The 18,397-nt window shown below is 38.0% G+C and overlaps 1 protein-coding gene across 1 annotated transcript in view; it reads right to left on the bottom strand.

Annotated features, from left to right (window-relative positions):
• MARCH11 (membrane associated ring-CH-type finger 11) overlaps nucleotides 1-18,387 on the bottom strand; it is an 82,907-nt gene extending 64,520 nt beyond the window's left edge. Inside the window, exons 1-2 of the mRNA XM_023752987.1 lie at nucleotides 18,332-18,387; nucleotides 16,989-17,144 (exon numbers count right to left, since the gene is read on the bottom strand). Coding sequence (XP_023608755.1) covers nucleotides 16,989-17,006 — 18 coding nt within the window. The 5' untranslated portion in view covers nucleotides 17,007-17,144; nucleotides 18,332-18,387. The remainder of the gene's footprint in view (nucleotides 1-16,988; nucleotides 17,145-18,331) is intronic.
• Between the last annotated feature and the right edge of the window lie 10 nt (nucleotides 18,388-18,397).

Here is an 18,397-nt window from a genome sequence, read left to right as displayed (position 1 = left end):
GTAACCAAATATTTGGCCAAAATTCAAATGTCAGCAATTGCTGAAAGAATTAATTCAAACCCTGTATGTTGTCTAATCATAAGACTATTACGCTAGAAATCAGTAACACAATGATAATACTCCCATGTTTAAAAATTAATTGCATGATAATTTGTTAATGTCTATGTCCCAATTAGGTAAGTTATGTAACAAACTGACAGATCAAGCTGGCCAAAAAAATTTGTTTTACTTTGTAATGATGTTGAGTATAAATTTTTAAAACTAATAAATTTGATCTCAATCAAAAACAGGCAAAGGTTAGGAACACACAATTCACACACATACACACACTCACAGAAATTCCAGTGGTCAGGAAACATAGAAAGCAATGCTCAACCTCACTAGTAATTAGGGAAATACAAATTAGAATAACAAGGTATCACATTTATAAACCATTAATAATTTACTTTGTTAATTATCAGTAATTGATGATTTCCAGTATTGGTGAGGATAGGGGGAATGACCACTGTGCTACGTTGTTGATATTAGTACAGATTAGTCAGATTAGTACACCACTGATGATGAGCAATTTGGAAGTATCTATCGAAAGTTCAATGGCACATACTCCACAACCCAGCATTTCCACAGCTGATTCAACCCTGTAGCAGTACACCCAATGTGTGTCTAGAGTTCACTGGAGAATTTTTATCACAGTGAAAGATTGTAAACTACCTAAATGTCCATCAACAGGAAAACTGCTAAATAAATTGTTAGATTCATTTTGAAGACTATAATGCACTGGTTAAAAGAATAATAGAGAGTCAAATGTAATGACATACTGTCCAGTGAGACTTCAGAACATGGCAGGTAGTGAAAAAGAAATTAGATACACACAGACACACATGCATATGCATGTAAATGCATCCTTCAAAAAGTCCAAAATGCTGCAGACTAGGCATTTTACTGTAATTGCCTGGATTAGGGTAATGGATTGAGGAGGGCTCTGGGAGGTAAATAAAAGGGGGATTATCCATTTTACATTACTGGTTTTTATAGTATCTGAATCATTTAAATGTCAACATACATTTTAACAATCTTGTGTTTTCCTGAATTACTTGTGTAGTTAAAATTATAGTAAATTATTACATTTTTTTGTAGTAATTTGGCACTGGCCAAATTCTGACTCACAATTGATAAGGGGCTCTGTATGACTTTTCAAATCACACATCTGTCACCCACATATACCTGGCACCAAAATCCCACAGTGATGAGTCGTGATTCATAAACTAACATTCAGGCTCCCTATCTGTTTAACAAGTGTTTTCCCATTTTCCCAAACTAATTTAAATTTTTCTGAATTCCAGAGATTTTGATCAATCCTGTTAAATGCTGGCACAATTGAAGCTGCTCAAAGTAAGATACATTTTTCTAGACCACTCACTCATAGTATTTTTGAGAATTAAATGTAGCAATGTCTCTTAAGCACTTTGGAAGGTGCCTGGCACATAAGAGTTCAATAAATGGCAGCTTTTGTTATTACCAGCAAGAATCTAGAAGTGGTCGTTGTAGTGCGATACAAACTTTGAACAAGTGTGCTGATTTTCAGAGCTCATCACAGGTTCAGCCATAGTCAGCCAGGAGACACCCAAGCACACTCTTAACTTCCTGCTCCAGATCATTGTCAACCATGCTTCATATTGCCAATCCTGGAAATAACACGTTGGGATTTGCTTAAACATTTACCTAATCTACATCCCTTTCTACTGCTGCTTGATTGGCAATCAAGTTAGTTTTAATCTGTAAATATATAAAAAGCAGTATGTTCTTTGTACTGAGTTCTGAATGGATTTAGCAGATACTTCAAAGATAATAATTGTAGAGTTTAATCTCTGTAGAGTCACTTTGCTGGCACGGTTTGGCTTTTATGATCAGACATCTAGAAGAAATTCCATTTCAGACTGATTCCATACGAGAAATGAGCGCTCTTACTTCTGAAGCGCTGGCCAAATTCTGACTCACCATTGATAAGGAGCTCTGTATGACTTTTTATATCACAGGCCTGTCACCCACATATACCTGGCACCTTATTCGAAGTAAGGGCCTTGTCTTCAGACTATAAACTAAAACTGCCTTCAGCGATGGCCAATATTCTCTTAGTTCTTTACAGGAATACTAATCTTATGTCATTGTGGAGCAGCTAGGAAATGATTAAATATTTTAATGTAGAACATGCAATGTAGATATGTTATTAATGTTAGCATTCTCTCCTTTCTATCAATGAAACTTTATGCTATTTCATTGAAAAATGTCCCAGTTTTATATCAACCCTTTAGTGCCATAACAAGTAATATGCTCTGTATTTTGCTAAAGGTCTTACCTGCTAAAAACATGTTATATTGTCCATGCAAAATAATTTTAATTTATTGTGTGTCTGTGTCATTTAGTACCCTAGGGTTTGCTACTGAGGGAAAAAGTCACTAAGTAGTATAGTGACTGTATCACTTTTCTTACTGTATCAACACCTGATGAAGAATATTTTTCTAGCTGTCCAAACTAAAACATTCGCTACCAAGATATTCAATTTATAAATGAACCACCATCATTTAGTCAATTCTTATCATGGTTAGCCTTTAAATATTCTCTGAAATCCATCTCAGCTTAGAAATACATTTCAGTTTTTAATAAGGTAGATCTTTATGTGAAAGACAGTATACTTATTTTATACATTTATCAATTCACTTGAAATCCACCACACTTTATTTCTATTTAACATCTGTTTAGTGAATGTTCTGGCCACGTCATCATCTCACAGAAGCTTCATGTTCCTATAGGCCCCAACGCCACCTGTGATTCCTGGAAACCCCAGAGGCGACATGGTTTTCCCCGACCGAGCATGACATTCCTGGTTCCTTTGCCATGTTGTCTTGGACCCCTTGATAAATGGGGGACTCTGCCAAAATGGCAGGGACAGTGTGAGAAACGTACACATCATTTATTTTCAATACATCATCTCTGTGCATCAAACCAGGACAAATGTGGCCTCAATGATCTGGGGAGGGTATGTGAGTGCTTCCAGACAAATAATCTGTCTAATGCCCACTATCTGTTCTTGAAATGCCTTGTGCCTCTGAAATAAAATTATATTTCCCATTTAAATAAATAAATATATATATATATAAAATTTGTGCACCAGTGGGGTCCCTCAGCCTGGCCTGCGGGATCCGGCAGAAACCGGCTTGCCAACAATCCCCGAGGGGTCCTGGATTGGGAGAGGGCACAGGCTAGGCTGAGGGACCCCACCGGTGCACAATTTGGGCCGGGGAGGAACGCAGAAGGATGGCCAGCTGGGAGGGACCACAGGAGGGCTCCAGGGCATGTCAGGCCCATCTAGCTCAGTCCCCGATCGTCAGAACTCCAGCAGCAAGCAACTGCCCCTTGGTGGTCAATACACATCATAGTGACTGGTCAACTGGTCAACCGGTTGACTGTCTGCCCCCTGGTGGTCAGTGCATGTCATCGTGAGCAGTTGAGCAGCCTTAGCATATTATGCTTTGATTGGTTGAACAGATGACCAGCCAACCAGACACTTAGCATATTAGGCTTCTATTATATAGGATATATATCCTTGGTCCCTCCTCTATTTCTGTGTTATTCCCAGTTATTTCCAAGGTACAGAGCTTTTCCTAGGGACTCACAATCAGCCAGAGACTCATTCTCCACACCTCCCACCAACATGAATCTTCGCAGGTGGCCGGTGGGTGCCTCAATAGTTACTACTTAATTGAGGTTCCTCTAGTTGTTAACTAAGAACTTAAGCTTCTTGGAAATTTTTTTCCCCCTCAAGCGAGATGGCTTGCCATTAGTAAAACAATCGGCAATTAAAAACCTCATTTTCAAATATAGTCCCTAAGTTTTACATCATGAAAATTGCTTCTCATCTAATTCTCTTTAAAAATGTTGTCCTAAGCAAAATAAAAGTTGCTCTTCGAGAAAACTAAAGCCAAATAAAAACCAAAATGCAATTACTGTTTCTGTTTCAAATATCCAAACTGCCCCAATATTTGGTCAATGGTTATTTTTAGTTACATGAATTCAAATAAGGGGTATTCTTTTTGTCTTATTTAAAAAAAATATCTAAAATACTGAATTTTCAATATATTACAAATATTTTGGCAGAAACCACTAGCTGTCACAATTATCTTCTATTTAAATTTGTTGCTTCAATAGGCAATCAAAATTTGAATGCAATCCCTAAAATAACGTTAAATGGATTTAACATTCTGCTTGAGTTCACACACTTTATATTCTTAAACTATTTAAGAAGTAGTTTTTAAAAATCTCTGAACAGACTAAAATCAAACCCTCAAAAATTGCAAAGTACAATAAAGAAAACAGAAAACGTTTGATTTACTCAAAAGCTAAGTAGATTTTTTAAAAAGCCATCTTTTTTTGAAACAAATTATGTGAACAATAACAGATATCAAAACCTTTTAAGTAAGTGGAGCCTAGACCAAATTTATTTTCAAACAAGATAAAATATATATAGCAATATCTCTAACCTAGTGCACCATGGGTCAAATTTCAAGGACATGACTAGTTAACAGGAAACACTAGAGGGCAGAGTTGCATAGTGAAGCTCTTCTGACATCTAATTGAAGAAAGGGATACCGCCAATACATAAACCCTCAAAATCTGCTGCTACTGACTGAAAGTCTTTGAACTTTTTGAAAGTTTTTGAACTTTTAACAGTTGATCTAAATGAGTCTACTGCTAAGGCAATCAAGCAAATACTGGGAACCCAGACCAGGCCCCCATGAATAACACTTACCCTAAGCATGATCTATTTCCTTCCTGTGTTTGTTCATCAATAACCATGAAATTATCATCACTTGTCTCCTGAATAAAAGATTCTTAATAACCTGCTTATGCTTATGGCCTTTGAAAGCTAAAGGTTTTAAGTTACGGATGACATTTCCCATCAAATTTGGGGAACTGATTACTCCATTTTGGTTAACCAAGTACCATAAACTCAAGCAAAATGTCCCATATTATTAAATGTTTTCTGAGAGGAGGAAGGAGTCTTCTTCACCCTTCAAAACTCCTTTATGTTCATATTCTCTGTCAATGATGGAGATGCAAAAAAGATGGGCTGCCCAGCATCTCAGTGCACTGATTAATGGAAGTCATTTATTTCAAATAGATTTTGGAAGTCCAAATGTCAATTGCTCTAGCTCCAGGAGCAACATAAAAAGTCATTTCCCCTCTGTAAGTCATTGCATGACTTTCATAGTGGCCATGTCATGTACAAGACCAATTACATTACCTTGAAAATTACAGCCTGAAACATTCATTCTCCAAATAGTCAAGTCTCCTAGATGACATCAAGTAAGACGATAGAGCTTCTCTTAAAAACAATCCATCTCATACAATGTGTTTTTTAACAGAAAAAAAAATGTACTTGTCCAAGAAAAAATAAGCCCAATATTAGCTTGCTACTTGTTTTATTATTAGTATATTAATAAAAATCAATATAAAACTAATTAAAATCCAAAATAGGCCACATTTCTCATATGTGATGGCTTTTATTTCAACCCTAACCTCTTGATAATTCTGTAGATTGAACAGTGAACGTGGCCACATAAATAATTTAAATAACTCAGGAAAAACAAATTGAGCATCTGTCATTCTTAGAATCTAGAATACATTTCTCACTAGTCTTTTTCCCTTAGTCTGTCTGACTGTATTCTTAAAAACCAATGTCTTGAATACTCACAATAATATCCAGGATATACAAATGGGTCAAGAAAATTGGGCCCCCTATTGAGACATTTAATATATTGAAGCAAATTATAAAACTGTAGGCTGTCAATAGTGACCTCTCCAGTTCACTCACAGAAAACTCGGAATGAAATGTGCTTCAGTGGGAAAACCAATCATGGTAAACACTTACCAACATACCCTATTTCTAAAAAGCCACAGATGAATAATTTCTGCCAATGTCAAAGATCAAGGATTGCCAGCCTTACCTAACCACCCTAATCTAAAAATTTCTCCACCCTTCTTGACATTTCCTGTCCCCTTTTTTGTCCAATGTTTTTTTTCCTTAGGACTTACTACTAATTAATTTACTAATTCTTTTACAGTAGTCTCTCCTTATCTTCAGAGGATATGTTCCAAGATCTAGTGCTAGGTAAGCTTTTTATTATTGGAGTGTCACTCTAAGGCCTGAGAAATGCATGTTTGTATACTAACCCATGACTAAGCACATCTCTATAAATATTTTTATATGTAACCATTTGTATCTATACTAAGCAAAACATGAGTTTACACTGATGTTTCACACTCTGATCCAATATCACATGGTTCATTCTAGCATATCCTTTGTTAATCACCCAGTTATTAACACAATCTACTTGTTTACTACCTGACCCTCACTGTCAACAATTTAAATTTAGAAGCAGACGTCCCCTTTTAACAAACTCCGTAGCTATCGCTTCTAGAACAGTGTCTGCTAAATAGTACTGGTAAATTTGTTCAATGAGTAAAAAAAATAACCAATAAGAAAGTATTGTTTATGTAATTCACAGTAGAAAAACAAAGATAAAATATTTTGTGGCTATCCCTTGACATGAAAAAAATCATTTTCTAGACCAAAAATAAACACATATTAATCCATCACTATGCCGTTATGTTATTCATCTCCATGCATTCATCATCACTCAGCATTGAAATTTTCCCCACAGGCAATTCAAAGAATGGTTAGTATTTTTCTCCAAAAGTTTACTCTAGGGGAGCTTAATCATGTCCAAAATGAAGCAACATATTTCTCTCTCAAATTTCCTTTTCTGCTACCAATACTACCTTTAGTCGTAGTAGGGTGCAGGAGAGAGAGAATAGACAGACAGGAAGTAGGGAGACTTGTCCCCGATTCTTACATGTTTCACTAAACTACTCATAAAGGTTTCAAAATCTACCCCCACTGTCTACAAACCATATGTCACCCAAAGCTACCCAACAAATTTTGGTAAAATTGGTTCTACTCTTGTTGGCTTCACAGTTTTCTACTTCCTACTAGTACTTCTCAAACTGCTGGAAAGTCTTGTCTATATGTGAAATGACTTTATTAGAAGCAATGGCAGTATGACCCAAAGTCTACCATGAAAGGGAAAGAAAGACAATTTGAGAGAGCAATGAAAGATGGTTTTGCATTCAAGATTTTCCTTCCACTTCCAGATTTGAACTTGGGCATGCTGGGTCCTAGAGAGCACAATATAGGTAAGGATGATCACCCTTTATTGTTACTTTCTTTCCAAAGGACTGGAGGTTCCTCCTGGAAACCTCCCATCTGCTTGCCCATCCCCCCCCCCCAAATAAGGGTGTGATGTTGTCAAGACCAGGAAGAGATGGAAGGGAGAGGATAAAACAAATATTTACTGAATGCCCAATATATGCCTGGAAAATCCTGTGCTCTTTTCTATTCTATAAGCTTTTTATTTTCTATATTTTCCTTTAAATTAATAGAGGGTACTTACATGCACATTTGTGTTAAAAATCTGCAAATGTAACATAGAAAAGAAATTAATACGGGGGGTTGGAGGCAGAGAAAAAAGCAAAACTAGTTCATGTGGTTTCTGGAATGTTATTCCACACAAATTAAGTAAAATCCACTGATAGTTGTGAGAGAGGTTGTGCTTTTTAACATCTTTTTTTAAATGGGCTGAACAAACCAAGGCATGTACAGTTCTTGAAATAGTTCCTTGTTTATGTGAACTATTCTGTGACTCGAAGTCATGACACAAATGAGTCACGGCACAACTGCAAGTCCATATATAACAAAGGAGTGCTGGGGGACGAGAGGGCTCCTGTAATAAGAGCTACATGCACATGGGGAGGGCCCCTGTGCCCAAATTAAGCCTTGGCCACTTGCACATAATTAGCATACCAACATGAGAAACAAAACTAAAAGGCACATTAAGGCCATGGAACTCTGTTACTAAGATAAAGAGACATGGCCCAGGTGTCATCAGTCACAATGAACTATTTCAAAGAGATAAAAACTGGAGAAAGAGCAGGTTTTTTAGACGGTAATTTTCAGAGCATGCCACACCTAAAGTAAGGATGGAATAAGAAATGTATCCCCACTAAGTTCTCTTATTGACTTTGTCCGGGTAGTAACGCTTCCAGGTTTCTTCACGTCTTCCCACGTGACTGCTCCCAGTCCGCCTCTACTTCTGTGGGATTTCATTTGGTAAATCACATAGAACAGCTATCGAACCATGACTTATGCCCACAGGGAAGACGCTGTCAAATATCCAAGGAGACAGAAAGCACAAGTCACATGCCGTTTTTCTTGGCTGCGTCCTCAGTGTCAGCCATCCATTTACTGGTAATTGTAGGTGATTATCTCCTCATCAGTCCACTCCCTGCCACTCAGAAAGGTCGGAAGTACTCTTGCTTGGCTCTGAGAGTCATCCTATTCTACTCTTAGAAGGTCCGAAAATAGAAGGAAGCCAGTTTCCTTTGTTCCAACCTTTTCGGTAAACATCAGTCTCATCACAGCAAAGCCACGCCAAGGCAAAGCAGGAAATGAGCAAGGAGGAAACAGTCAGTTCTCTGGATGCATCTCCGTGTGCTGGAGTATTGCATTCGCCAGTGGAGAATCATGTTTGAAGTTATGTTACAACTGTACAAACAAACCACTCATCAAGAAAACACATCACCTTGTTCTCAGCCGGGTGGCAGATTTCACACCAAAAAAAATGATTCCCAGTAGACATTCTTAGCAGCTCATCTATACCCATGATCATACAGTAAAATGTCCAACAAATTATCTGAATTTTATGAACAAGCACTCAATGAAATCCTTCAACCAGTGACAACCTCAAGAAAGCAAGCGTGTCACACACGGGTAATTTCACATCCACTGACATTTCATTTTTTGAAAGGAGCAGATATGTCTCACTAGAAAATTTTGTTTTTCAATTCTAGGTTTTTAAAAATAGGTCCCGCTCTTAAGGCTTTTTCCTGTGGCCTAGGAACCGAATATATTTGCCCAGGCAGAATCACAATAGCATTATTAGAAGATCAACTTAGGAGTAAGTTGAAAATTGACAGCCAGTAGATGGGAAAATGTGTGCGCAATTAATGCAACTTGATTTCCTTAAGTCTTTTTCTCACTGCAGAAATAGGAACATGATCCCCTTGATTCTTTCTACTTTATGAAAACATTCATTCATGCATTCATACCACAAATATTCACTAAATGCCCACAAAGTGACCAAGAAAGTGCATCTCAAGCTCTCCTGACCTGCGTTACATAATTTGTTCTAAAATCTGTCCCACTCACTACAATTTGTTCTAAAATCTGTCCCACTCACTACAATTTGTTCTAAAATCTGTCCCACTCACTACTATGCTTGCCTCCTAGAAGGAAAACCTGAAAACACCAAGAAAATGAAAATAGTACCATTTTGACACATTTAAAAAAGATATCCTAAGCACTCCTGCTGGGCTGCAGAGAACCTGGGAGCACCTGCTTAAATGCATCCAAAACTTCCCGAAAGGAGAGGGCAGCCTGTTCCAGGGACATCGAGGGCTTATTCTGAATGTCCCTGCCTTCTGCTTCTGACAACTGAAACTACTGGAAATTTCAGATTTCAGACTGAGACAATCACAAAACTATTTAGAAGACACTGCTGTTAATATTTAAAATTAAGGAGTTGATAGCATGTTGTTATAGAGCTACACTATCACCATTTTGTGAATGGCATAAGCTTATAATGACTTCACTGAAAATTACAAAGAAACATATGAAAATTGTAAAACACTTCACTCACTGAACTTTCTAAGAGGTTAGAAAGCACCTAAGTCCATATCAATATGCCAGTTGTTTATATCAGAGGTTGGCAAATTACTGCCAAATCCAGGTGGGCCAAATCCAGCTCACCACCTGTTTTTGTGTTGTCCAGCAGCTTTTCAATGTTAAAGGGTTGGGGGAAGGAGGAGCAAAGGGAGGACTCTAGTTCCTGATGCACCGAGGTTATACGAAATTCAAATGTCAGGTGTACAATTAAAGTTTTATTGGAACACAAACATGTCATTCATTTATATAGTGTCTATTACTGCTTTTCTACTGGGACAGTGGTTAGGGTGGTCCTTAAAACCTAAAATATTTACTACCCAGAGAACAGATTTGCTGACCTTTGGTTTAAATAACGAGATAAATGTTATCAGATGACGACCTTTTGGAGCCACCACAAGATTCCTCTGCCCAATCACTCCCAAATCTTACCCCTCTAACTTCTTTGACCAGTAAGAATGCCCAGCTCCACCCAGGAAGAGGTTCTTTCTCCTACAGGCAGCTGAGTGAAGGAACCAAAAGAACAAAGAGAAAGGTGTCAAAGGGACATGCACTAAAAAGAGCTAGGAAAATAGATACACGTGGAAAAGCAGATACACGTGGAGAAGAAAGTTCTAGAGAGTATCATCCATTGGGACATCATCCTCAATCCTCTTTCTCTAAAGTGTAAACGCAAACACCACACACAAAGCCCTACATGGACTCCCACTCTTTTTAATACCATCTCAGAACCATCTGACTTTAAGACAAACTGTAAAATCATGTAGCCTATACAATAAATAAGACAGCTAGAAGTAGTAGGCAGAGAATAATTTCCATATTTTATTCAGTAGAGAATCATTAATCTCTCTAGTGAGTAAAATGAACATTTATGTTTTAAAAATTAGTAAGCAAATGAAAACAGATACTTTTAAAGGCAAGCGAACTGCCTTGTAATATGTCCTTTATTTTGACATTTAAATACCATAAAATCTGCCAGTATATGCATTTAAATATTACATGTAACATTGTTTCTCAGTTGTTCAGACATGGCAGTGAAAAGCTTCCTCTCAGCTTGCCATTTGCTAGTAAACCCACAGAGAACATTAGTAACTGAGAAAAGGGAAAAGCGGTGGCTCGCTGTGTCAACCAGGTTGTATGCATGCAGGCATTTTAATCCGTAAAATGCAAATGCCTTGAAGTTTTACAAATGACAGCATGCGATACTGATAAGGTTCATGCTCTGATGTTTTCTTAATACATTTTCTAATCATAGTCAATTTTCAGGGGTAATTTGTCAGCTTCTCTCCCAGTGCATCAGCTCCGTCATGAGAACAACTTAATCACTCCTGAAGGTGAAAATACCCCTTTCATGACAGAGCCCTATTAGGAAAATAATGATGCCAGGGTCCTCAAGAAGTTAATTAAAGTTCTATAAAGACGTTACAGATACATCCAGAAGCTGTATCTTAGAACCTTTGCCAAGATGAATCTACCTGGTGCCAACTTCCTCTCTAATTCAAAACTGTCATGATGAATCCCAGGGCTTTCAGAATATGGGTAAAACTGAAAAATACTCTCAAGTTATTCTCCTTCCTAGGAGACTCTCTTGTCATTCTCACTGCTGTGAGACCTGTTGCTGACAGCACATGATAAGTGTTCAAAGGAAAAGCAGTAAGAAGGCTAATAAAAATGTTAGAGGTTAATAAAAATGGCCAGGGGCCTAATCTCTGCAACGTACATGGCCTACTTGTAAGTCTCCATCCCTTCCCAGGCAAGTCCCTTCCCAGCCCTTTCCTCTCGTGCTCTGAGCAACAAAGGAGGAGGAAGGAAATCTGATGGATGCCACTATTCAGGACTGATGCTTGGTCACCTGCCTGTGCCCCTTCATGGCTACCCCCAGGGATCTCTGGGCTCCCCCACCTCCTGCCAAAGTGTAAACAAACCAAGGCTGCCTGAGCTCGCTGCATAGCACTGCCCTGTTGCTTGGCCACATATAAAAGCGTCTCATACCTCCAGCAGAGACCCAGAGTCCCACAGGGAGGGACATCTGGAGAGTAAATATGCTCCCCTGTGCTGAGACCACTATATCTCATTACACCTGATTTTTAAAATGCTGGTCCATTCATTATTTACAGTAACAAGTTTGGCCAGAAACTTAGATGGGCTCTTACAGGAAAAGGGAGCAAAAAAGAATGAAATGAAAAGAGGAGTCATTAACTTCACTTAGGTGACAGGAGCCTGAAGAAAACCACAGGGGCCAGTGAGCATCGTTGCAGAGAGCAACTGAAGGTCGCCATCTGTTTGAACATATAATAATCACAGCCAACATTCAAATGGGCCAGGCACTATTCTTGTGGGAAACTGATATAGGGTTAAGCCTCGGACTGACCTGCTGGCAAAGTCACAAACAAGTCCTAGCTTAAAGGGCACAGTCCTCTTAGCATAATTAAGGTTGACCTTATAACACTCCCTAGATCTTATCTGGGAAGCTAATGGGCCGAGGAAGTGCAAGAACAGTGTAAACAAGTGAAACTCACAAGAACTGTGTAACTATGGTAACCACTACCTGGTTTACCTCTAAGTATAAAAAGCTTGGTGAGGCCTGAGCACAGTGGAAGTCCTTCCTCTTGAGTTGGACTTGCTCGCCTGGTCCCCCATTATTCCCAAATTATCTCCTGTCTTTTCTTTTTCATTTGTTGTGCGGCTCCTCTTCCAGACCCGAACCCTGAACCATGCAGGATGTGGAGGGAAACACTTACGACAATTCTAAGCTCTTTACATATGTTTATGTATTTCATTCTCCAAATAATGTATAAAATAGGTGCCATTATTATCTTCTGAAGATTAATTATCTGAGGCACAAGGAGTTAAAGTAACTTGTCCCAAGGTAATACAGCTCTTACCATCCACTTACATTGTATTTTCTATGTTTAGAAAATACAGTTCATTTCGCACAGGAAGTTTGAAGTTTCCCGTATAATACTTTATCTAGTAAATATTATCTCTTCAAGCACCTATATTTCTTGACAAATTATTGAAGCATTCACAAACTTGAATATAGCTTAACTAGCTTACTATGTCACATCTAAAATATATCTTTGATCTTATGTGTTCTTACATTTTACAAATTTTTTGCCACACTGTGAGATTCAAAACGGAATTGGCTTTTACTCGTACATTAATATTAATGCATCGTCTTGACTATGTTAATCAATAAAATACATTCTAGAAGTAGGTAGGAGGGTGAATGCATGTTAATTACTTCAAATGTCTTAATTAACTTCTACTGCTAGTAATACAGCAATTAACATTTAAAAATGTTATAGAAGATACATCAGTTTTCTATTGGGTCATGTTGTTGAGCATCACTGAAATCCCATGAAATGGGGAGGTTTAGACCCAAATGTTCAAAGACTTCTAATCTCAATGAGAAAAACAAGTAAAACTAAGGTTGTAGACTCATGGCAGCATATTTCCCTCACACACACCTGCTTCCTGGCTAACTGCTCCTTTCCCTCCGGTCCCCAGGTCCCTCTGCACAGCAGGAGGCACAGCATGATAATAATCACTTCTGAAAGTCCTTGAGGATATTGGTCTAGCACTGCTGAGGGAGTCAACCTTTCATTCATTTTTCTAAACCTTCTCTGTTTCTGAGCCCTGGGAGAGAAATTATGGTGGGTGCCTGCTGATCAGTCTGGACCAAATGCAGAGACCAGGGTAAGTAAATAGAGCCATTTCAGAAGCTAGCTCCTATGGTAAATTAAAGATAGCTACTCTTTTTTAAAAAGGGCAGACCCCAGAGGTAGAGTCCATTTTCCCTTCTCTTGAGTCTGAGTTGGTCCTGTGGCTTGCTTTAATCAGGAGAAAGCAGCAGACACGAAACAGTCACTCCCAAGGTTGGGCCTTAAGATCTGTGACTTCTGCTTTCTTGGAACCCAACCCAATATGTGAGACGTCCAAGTCACATAGGAAGAGAACTGAAGCACTAGTTGACAGCCCCAACTGAGCTCCCAGCCAACCGCCAGCACCAAGAATGAGTGAAATGAGTAAGCCCTCCTGGATGTCTCAATCCAGTCAGACCTCTGGATGAAGTCAGGTCCAGATGATGCCACATGTGCAGAACCTCCCAGTTGACCTCAATCAACCCAAAGGGGCAATAAATGATAGCTGTTTACACCACTAATTATTTGAGATGGTTTGCTATGCAGCAATAGACAGCCAATGCCTTTCTAGACCATCTTAGAGACCAGGTTGAAACCAGTTGCTACTTGACTCAAAAAGGTGAGGTTGGCTACGATGGAGTTGAGAAGAACCCTTTCCAGTATAAAGCATGGCAGCTAAGACCATGGACCTGGGAACCAGACTAAGCTTGAATCCTGATTTTGCCTTTTACTAGATATGTATCAAGTGGAAGCTACTTTACTTTTCTGTGCCTCAGTTTCCCTTTGTGTAAAGTAGAGATAGTAATATTCCCTACCTCTTAGGTTTGTTATGAAGATTAAATATCAATATTGGTACATACATGTAGAGCACTTAGAACAGTGCCTGGCACAGAGTAAGAACTCAGAAAATGTTCTCTCTTATTATTTATTCTCTAGTCAGTTTGACGTCCAAGAAACCACCCGCTCAAAGCTATGTGAGGGCTCTATACTTGGGACAGAAGGATGTGGAAAGTGAAGGTGAGGGCCACAACATGCTGCTTATTCGATGTCTGTCACACCACAGTGACTGTAATAAATGCTAAAGCTAACTGACCTCACAGCAGCACAGGAGAAAACCAAAAAATCAGAGTAAATGCTCCGTTTATGGGACATTCATAACAGAAATGTCTGACAATTATTCAAACTTCATTGAGGATAAACTACTCCCAGGTATAAGGATCCACACTTTGGGAACTTTATAACTGATTTCTGTCCATTAAGAGGATTGAGCTTTACATACATACCCTGCAGTCCTGGAAAGCTCTTTTCTCTGGCATGATCTAAGCTATAATCACACTCATATCAACTTTGTTTTTAAATATTATTTTCTAGGTCACTAAAATAAACAGATCAGGTTACAGATCATGGTAGTATTTACATAGGTCATAAAATTAATCCTTAATACTGGGTTAATTTATTGTTTTGGTTGGATTTTTTTGGCTATCTCATATACATACTCTGGAAAAATTGCTTTTGTTAAAATAATTATTAAATATTTCTTAAATAAGCAAAATATAGTTGTAATTAATTCATTTTGCTATAGGATTAGAATTATTAGTAAATTGTATTTTTGCCCCAGCACATTGTCTCTTTTACAGTTTAAAATTATATCAAGGATCTATGTCTACTTTCTTCAAAAGTAATCATCCCAAATGAATTAATACAGAGTAGGGTAAGTTTAAGCTTTTAAAATATTGGTATTCTAGCTCAGCTCTTGAACATGCAACTACAGCACTTTTCATGAGATTTTTCACTAGAGCCCCAAAGCTCTCTATTTGTCATTTCCACATATTAATTCACAAAATTATTGTAGATTCAATTATACTACTCATATTCTGACCTTTGGACATGGTTCCATCTGTTTTTCAAGACAACTATGATGGATCCATAAATTTATACCCAAAGAGCTCAATCAATTAGAAGTTCTGGGAAAATGTGTCAGGTTCATGCCTATCTTCAGCATGATAACATCACTCATCCACATTAGTTATTCTTTTTCTTTTCAAATTACTTATAAGCCTTAGGTCAGCTTGAAAAAATTGATATTTTCATTTCATGCCTGATAATCATGCCTTAACTGGTGACAATCAAAGATGCAAATTAATTGCAAATTATGTGAAGGATACATAAATTAAAAACTATGAAATTTAAATTATTAATGCAGTAGTAATTCGGCTTTCAGATTTCCTCTGCAAAGAATAAAAATTTCACCTATTTTATACTGCTCAATAAAAACTAAATTTGATATTTTTTATAATATGTTTTTATTTATATCAGAGAGGAAGAGAGAGGGAGTGAGAGAGAAACATCAATGATATGAGAGAATCATTGATCAGCTGCCTCCTGCACATCCCACAGTAGGGATCAAGCCCACAACCTGGGCATGTGCCCTGACAGGGAATCGAACCACGACCTCCTGGTTCAACCACTGAGCAACACTGGCTGGGCTAAATTTGGTATTTTAAATAGAAACATGGACCATTAGATTTTATGATTTTCTTTCCTTCCTAACTTTTCAATTCCCTCTTCCTTTCCCTCCCATTATCTCCTTTGTCTCTGTGCTTTGAACCCTACTCTTTTATGTCTGTTTAACTTTGGCCCTATGTCACTATAGATCTTGTCAATTACACACTATTCTGCTTTAGTTTAAGATGTCATCCTCACTATTTTGTATTTTATGTTATTTACATCAGTGTTTTCAAAGGACTGAATCAGTTCCATCATGACAAAAAAAAGCTTGTTTTTCCAAGGGCATTTGCAGGTTTATGGGTATTGTGTTATTATTTCATTATACACACACAAAAAAAGTTTAAGAACATATACCACTTCAGTAACATTATTGAGAGTAACTGCTGGGAATACTTCTGCATCTACTATATAGATGACCACAGCAAAGAATGCAAGTAATCAAAAGCTAACTGTGAAAAAAAAAAAAAACTTCATATGAAAAAGAAAGCCTAGTGACATGGAAAAAGTATTTAGATTAGGACTAGGTTCTATCCATTTTTCTTTGAATAAGGGGACAATCAAAGTTTCCAGACTAGTAAAGTTCTGCTTTACTTGCATTTGTTTTACATAACTTGAGCTCATCCAGGTTTTCAGTGCTTAAATTAACAAAGTGTTTCTAAAATAAATTGTGAACATGTCTAACTAATAAAATTGATTTAATTGGAGTATACGACATTTTACCAACCTTTCGTTTTAGAAACAAAGATGGGTACAATTTCATCAACAAATAACAAATTAATAAAGGAAACCATTTGATAAAATGTATTTTGAGTTTCTCAGATACCAATGTCGCAGAATTCTCAAAGAACATCTCTACAAATTCTAAATCTTGATCTTACCATGAGTTGTGTAAAATGTTTTTAAGTAGCATATGTAAATAACCCCAGTAATAGCTAAATTCAAGTGCACATATGTTTAGCAACATTATTTCAGGGGGGAAAAATGTCACAAATGTTTACCTGGCAAGGTTGTTTCATTTTAATGGCTATGACATGGTATCTGTAACAGCAGAGTTCACAGGTCCAGGAACCCCTCTCACTGATCCACTTTAGCAGGCACAGCTGATGTGTATACCGAACTGACCCATCACATCGGCAGGGGTTCAACAGCTCCCCCTGAAAACAAAACAGCTCAGTGTGAATGTTTATATTTGTGTCTCTATTTTAAAAATCTAACACTTGCTTTCTTCTCTTTCAAAGCCAGTTACCCAGAAGGATATCAGCATCAAACTGTATCCTAGAAAATGAAAGTAAATTTTTATACCTCTGATGAGAATGAAACTGAAGTCTTAAAACTATTTCAAAGATATTGCTTAGAGTTATGACATAAATGTTCTACCAACATACAAACTGTCTGCAAGATGTAGCTCCCAATACTCCTAGGGGAAAGCTGTACTATTAAATCTCTTTAATAACTTTTAAGTGGATGGTCAGATGCATTTCCTCTGCAGTTATTCTTAATCATTGCTAAAGAAGAAATGCATGACATCCCAGAAAGCAGCTTGCAACAGCTTGATGCTTTTATTTTCTTCTAAAGGTAGCATCATAAATATTGACTTGGGGCACTATATTTCCCGAAAGCCTTCATATTCTTATGCAATTTCCTTACTTTTAAAAATATTAAACCTAATGTTTTCTCAGACCACACATTTTCTAAGAGTAATATATTATCCCGATGTATCCATGAGTACTCGCATGCACCTCTAATGGAGTTTATATTTTAGAATTGATTCTAATAAAATACAAAGTACGTAGTTGTCTAAATAGCCTCTCTTTCACAGGGCAAAAGTACATTCCTATTTCTCCTGTATAAGTGTAACACGCTTATCACATCATGAGATGAAGTCACCAAAATTTGCAAGAAGGAAAGGCGCTGCCCTTCTGGTTTTGACATGACTCACCCCCCAGTTTGTATTCTAAGACAATCTGCCTCAGGATACATTTGTAGAAAAAGGACATAGGTTTGTTTCTATGCATAAGCCAAAATCCATTTGGTAAATAAAAGATACTTACGGCAGTATCATTAAAACACCTGAGGAATGTGTAACTGCAAAACCAGATAGGGGAAAAAAGTGCAGGTCAAACCCTGTAGTCGTCACCGGGACATTTTCATCTGCCTACACTGAAATGGAAAGGCGAACACAGAGTACACACCTCAGTCCAGGGACCAGACCAGCCACACAGCGGTGCCGCCAAGAAGCGAGCGCTGTCCGTGGTGCTGAAAGGTCGGCCGTCGCGAGAGACCAGACAGACCATCCTCTCCAGAGCCCCGCCGAGGCTGCCCCGGGTCCGCCGGGCCCTACCTGCTCAGCGCCCTGGAAGCAGATCTTGCAGATGGGCTGGTGGTGCTGGTGGTGGTGCCCGGGATG

The sequence above is a fragment of the Myotis lucifugus genome, unplaced genomic scaffold, assembly GCF_000147115.1.
Source record: "Myotis lucifugus unplaced genomic scaffold, Myoluc2.0 scaffold_0, whole genome shotgun sequence".
Classification (NCBI taxonomy): Eukaryota; Metazoa; Chordata; class Mammalia; order Chiroptera; family Vespertilionidae; genus Myotis; species Myotis lucifugus.
This window is presented reverse-complemented; position numbering and strand designations above follow the sequence as displayed.